This window comes from Wyeomyia smithii, chromosome 1, assembly GCF_029784165.1.
Source record: "Wyeomyia smithii strain HCP4-BCI-WySm-NY-G18 chromosome 1, ASM2978416v1, whole genome shotgun sequence".
In the NCBI taxonomy this organism is placed as follows: domain Eukaryota; kingdom Metazoa; phylum Arthropoda; class Insecta; order Diptera; family Culicidae; genus Wyeomyia; species Wyeomyia smithii.
This window is the reverse complement of record NC_073694.1, coordinates 79856024-79860387: the sequence shown is the minus strand read 5'-3', so window position 1 is coordinate 79860387 and position 4364 is coordinate 79856024. Positions and strand designations below refer to the sequence as shown.

Genomic DNA, 4364 nt, shown 5'->3' with positions numbered 1-4364 from the left:
AACATGGGGCAAACACGGGCAAACATCAACCATGATGTCAAATAAATTTGACCATTATGTCAGAAGGTCAAATATTTGACCATTAGACAATGAGTGTACTACAGGCTTTACTAAGCTGAGCAACTCTGCATACATTCTTTAGAAAAAAACATCTAGAGTAACATTTAAAAAGGGGCTGAAATTTTAGAACCTTCTTTTATAAATTGATATATCTGAATAATGTCATGAGTTAGAGCAAAATAAATTTTAGATACTATATCAAAACTTTGATTTGAGAACAAAAAGTGATTGAAATACCTGAATTAATCCACCTAACGGTCAGACCCAGCCTTTCTCATTCAAACTTTTATAGTTTTATTTGTAAAAATACATTTACATGAACGCTTCAATCCAATAAATGTTTATTCACTCTTTAGGTTCTAAAATATTGATGTTATAATCTATATATATATATATATATATATATATATATATATATATATATATATATATATATATATATATATATATATATATATATATATATATATATATATATATATATATATATATATATATATATATATATAAAAATGCAGTCCGGTCTGTCTGTTTGTCAGATCCATATAGGCACGAAAACTACCGAACCGATCGACGTGAAAATTTGTATGTAAGGTTTTTCGGTGCCGATAAAGGTTCCCATGATAGTTTGAGACCCTTCCCTCTTCTGGAAGGGAGAGGTCCCTTGCAAATGAAACATAAATTTCTGCACAACTCAAGAACAAACCAAGCAAATGAAACCGAATTTGGCATGTGAATGTTTTAAGGGGTAACAAATATGTCCATAATAGTTGGACGCTTCTCCTTTTTCTGGAAGGGAGGGGTTCCATACAAATGAAACACAAATTTCTGCACACCTCGAGAACTAATCAACTAAATGGAGTCAAATATTTTAGAAAATATGTCCATAATGTTTTGACACCCCTTCTTCTTTTGAAAGGGAGGGGTGCCATACAAATGAAACACAAATTTCTGCACATCCCACCAACTAAATGGAACCAAATTTGGCAGGTGAATGTTTTAAGAGGTTTTAGTGGTAACAAATATGTCCATAATGGTTCGATGCCCCTCCCTCTTCTGGAGCACATGTTTCTGCACATCTCGCGAACTAATCAACTAAATGGAACCATATTTGGCAGGTGAATGTTTAGTTTAGTTTAGTTTATTCATAGTCTGATAGCGTAAGGCAAGCCTTTTTAAATGCTATCCCGGGAATGTCTGCGTTTGTCTATTACAGGTTATTATAATTATTCTTATTTGCTATTACTATCTGTTGCAATACTCTAGTAAGCCCCTCTTAAAAAATGCTTCTGACGGTGCACGCTTTACAGAGTTTGGAAGAGCGTTTCAATTGACCACACCAGCCACAAACAGCGAATTGGCGTAACCCGATGTACTGTTAGCTGGAACCACAAGATTTTGACACCGCTGTCCACGGAGGAAAGTTAACTTTCTGTATAGTGGTCCCGGGGATTGTAACTTGATGAGCTTATATAAAAATACACAGGAACGGTAGACGAAAAACTGCTTCAATGGACATCCCAGGAGGTTCGGCTGCAGATGGGTTACGGAAGAAAAGCGATTCAAATTATATACGTATCCAACGCAACTGTTTAAAGCCACGTGCAACCTATTCATAGCAGCTGCGCTAGGCTTAACGTGCAAAACATCAGCGAATAACAAATGCGGCAGGATAAGAGCCTTGAACAACTTTAACTTAGTTCCGGTTGACGCTGAAATAGTGGTGCAACGCAATGTTCGCAGCGCCGCATATATTTTTCCGCATTGTTGATAAACCATACTATCCCAGGAAAGGTCGCCACAAAACGTAAATCCCAAATTATTCGCAGTTGTAGAATATTGGATACACTGGCCATCCATCACCACTTCGGGCATGGTCGTTGAATCCGAACGGTTGTTTCGGCGGTTTTTAATCAGTAGAGCAGTACTTTAAGAACTGTTTATGAGTAAATTATTTTTTCGTGACCACGAGGATATTCGGACTAAGCCGGCGTTAATCATGCTTACGATATCAGCTGCAAGGATGTCAGTTTGAGCGATGTACAATTGAACGTCGTCAGCATACATTTGTATGGAGCAGTACCTCAGCACGTTGGGAAGATCGTTGATGTAACAGCTGAAGAGTACAGGCCCAAGCACAGATCATTGTGGAATTCCAGAGCAAACTTCGGCACTACGTGATAGGCGCTGGCCACATAAAACCGCTTGCATGCGTTTTGAGAGATATGATTCAACCAGTCGGACAGCCTCGGTAGAGAAGCTAAACTGAGTTCTTAGCTTCCTGCACAGCGTATGATGGGAACCCGTGTCAAAGGCTTTCGAGAAGTCCAGCAGAAGCAGCACACCAATTCCATTTTTATCCAATGAGCGGCCGATGTCGTCTGCAACCTTTAATACAGCGCTTTTTACACTCTGCCCTTTCTGAAACCCAGCTTGATGTTCGGATAGTAGGTTGTACTCTCTAAGAAAGGCAGATATTTGCTGTTCAATGAGTTTTTCGAAAATCTTGGACAAAGCACACAGAATGCTTATCGGTCGCAGACTCGTCAGCGTGTTCAAGTGAGTTTTTTTCTTAATTGGCAGAACGATTATTTGTTTCCAGGTGTCAGGGAAGGTTGCAGTTGTAATAATCTTGTTGAACAGAAATGTTATATGCTCAACAATTAGAGGTAGAAGAATTTTCAGGAACTTAATTGGGATGCCATCGGAACCTACAGCATTTGACTTACTTTCCCAGGCAGCATTAGTTACTTGCCATGGTGCAATGGTACTGAAGCCAAACGAATCGGAGTAAGCTCCTGCGTTGTCTGTGTGACGATACGGAGGTTGCACTGTAGTGCAGTTGGAAAGAAAAACATCGTTCACTTCGTCTGGATCAAAGTTACAGTCCTGTGCAGAAACCTTTCCAGTAACACCTAGGCTTCTTACGCGGCTCCAGAGATTTTTGGTATCAACATGATCATCAAAATATCGTTCGAAGTACGCTCGTTTCGCCCTACAAATCACTAAATTGGCACGGTTCCTCAATGTTTTATAATGTTGGCGTTTTAGTTCTTTCAAGTGCGACGGAGACCTTAACCACTCTCTGTATGCCAGCTCTCTTTCCACGATAGCTCGCCTAACGACAACGTTGAACCAAGGGTTGATTCTCCTATTTGCATGCACTACTCGAAGCGGTATATGTAGGTCATGGATTCTTTTTATGTGAAAATTAAAGAAATTCGTCAGCTCATCAATATCACTCAAACCGTAGAATTCGTTCCAGGGCACAGACAATACTGCTTGGGCAACGGCTTGCGCATTGAAGTTTACGTAGTCTCGAAAGGTTTGGTTCGGTTGTGATCGGGTAACCTCGAACTCTAATGTTGCAAAAATTAGATCGTGTTGGGACAGCCCAGAAAAACTTACTTGGTCGAAACGACGTACTTTAGATCTGATATTTGTAACGAACAGATCCAGCTGAGAGCAGCCCGTATTATGAAAATAGGTAGGTTCATCCCCTAAACATGTCAGAGAGAACGATTCGAACACCGAGGTAAGATTGTTGCGTTTTCTGCTAGGCTGTAAAAGATCAGTATTCAAGTCGCCGATTACAACAATATTTTCATAAGAATCTGACAGCTCACACATTCTATCAGCTAAGAAGCGGGAGCAGTCGTTATCGGGAGGGTTATAAATCACTAACAGCAAGACCTTCTCATTATTCACGTTGATATCGAGAGCGAGGCATTCTGTTTTATCCTGTGCGTTACTGGTGAGCTCGGTACAGAACAATTTGGTGCAACGTAAATTAGTTCGGAAGTACACAATGATACCTCCTCCTCGACTATAACCACGATCATTGCGCAGCATGGAATATCCCGGGATAGAGATGCAATTGTCACGTATGTTTTCTGTTAGCCAACTTTCCGTGAAGCAGGCTATACTGATTTTAGGGTTTTGAAGCGTAAGCTTAAGCTCGTCAAGTTTTCCAAATTTGCGTGCACAGAGACTCTGAGTGTTACCGTGCACTATATTCAGTTTTCCCGGTAGCAACACGGCATTCATCACTGCACCTGGTATATTCGCTGCTGTGGTAGTGTGGTTGCTACGTTGTGCCATTGAGGATTAAGAAGCATTTTTCAAGAGGCTGTGGGATAACTAATATATAACTGTTAACATTCTTCATTCTACTTTAATTCTACATCAATTGTACAAACATTCGTCATGCAATAACCGAAAAGCATAAAAAACAAAATATACAAACTTTCAATTCGACAAGTCAATTTCGGGTGAGTTGCTCTAGTTGATCGATGCTGTGGACT

General features: G+C 39.9%; 1 protein-coding gene across 1 annotated transcript; it reads right to left on the bottom strand.

Annotated features, from left to right (window-relative positions):
- Positions 1–2202: 2202 nt before the first annotated feature.
- On the bottom strand, positions 2203–4161 carry LOC129716869 (uncharacterized). Its single transcript, XM_055666712.1, has one exon. The coding sequence runs from the start codon at positions 4159–4161 to the stop codon at positions 2203–2205; it is 1959 nt and encodes a 652-aa protein (XP_055522687.1).
- Positions 4162–4364: the final 203 nt, after the last annotated feature.

Excerpts from the sequence above, each read along its gene's own strand:
- LOC129716869 (XM_055666712.1), bottom strand. The coding sequence starts at position 4,161 with ATGGCACAACGTAGCAACCACACTACCACAGCAGCGAATATACCAGGT.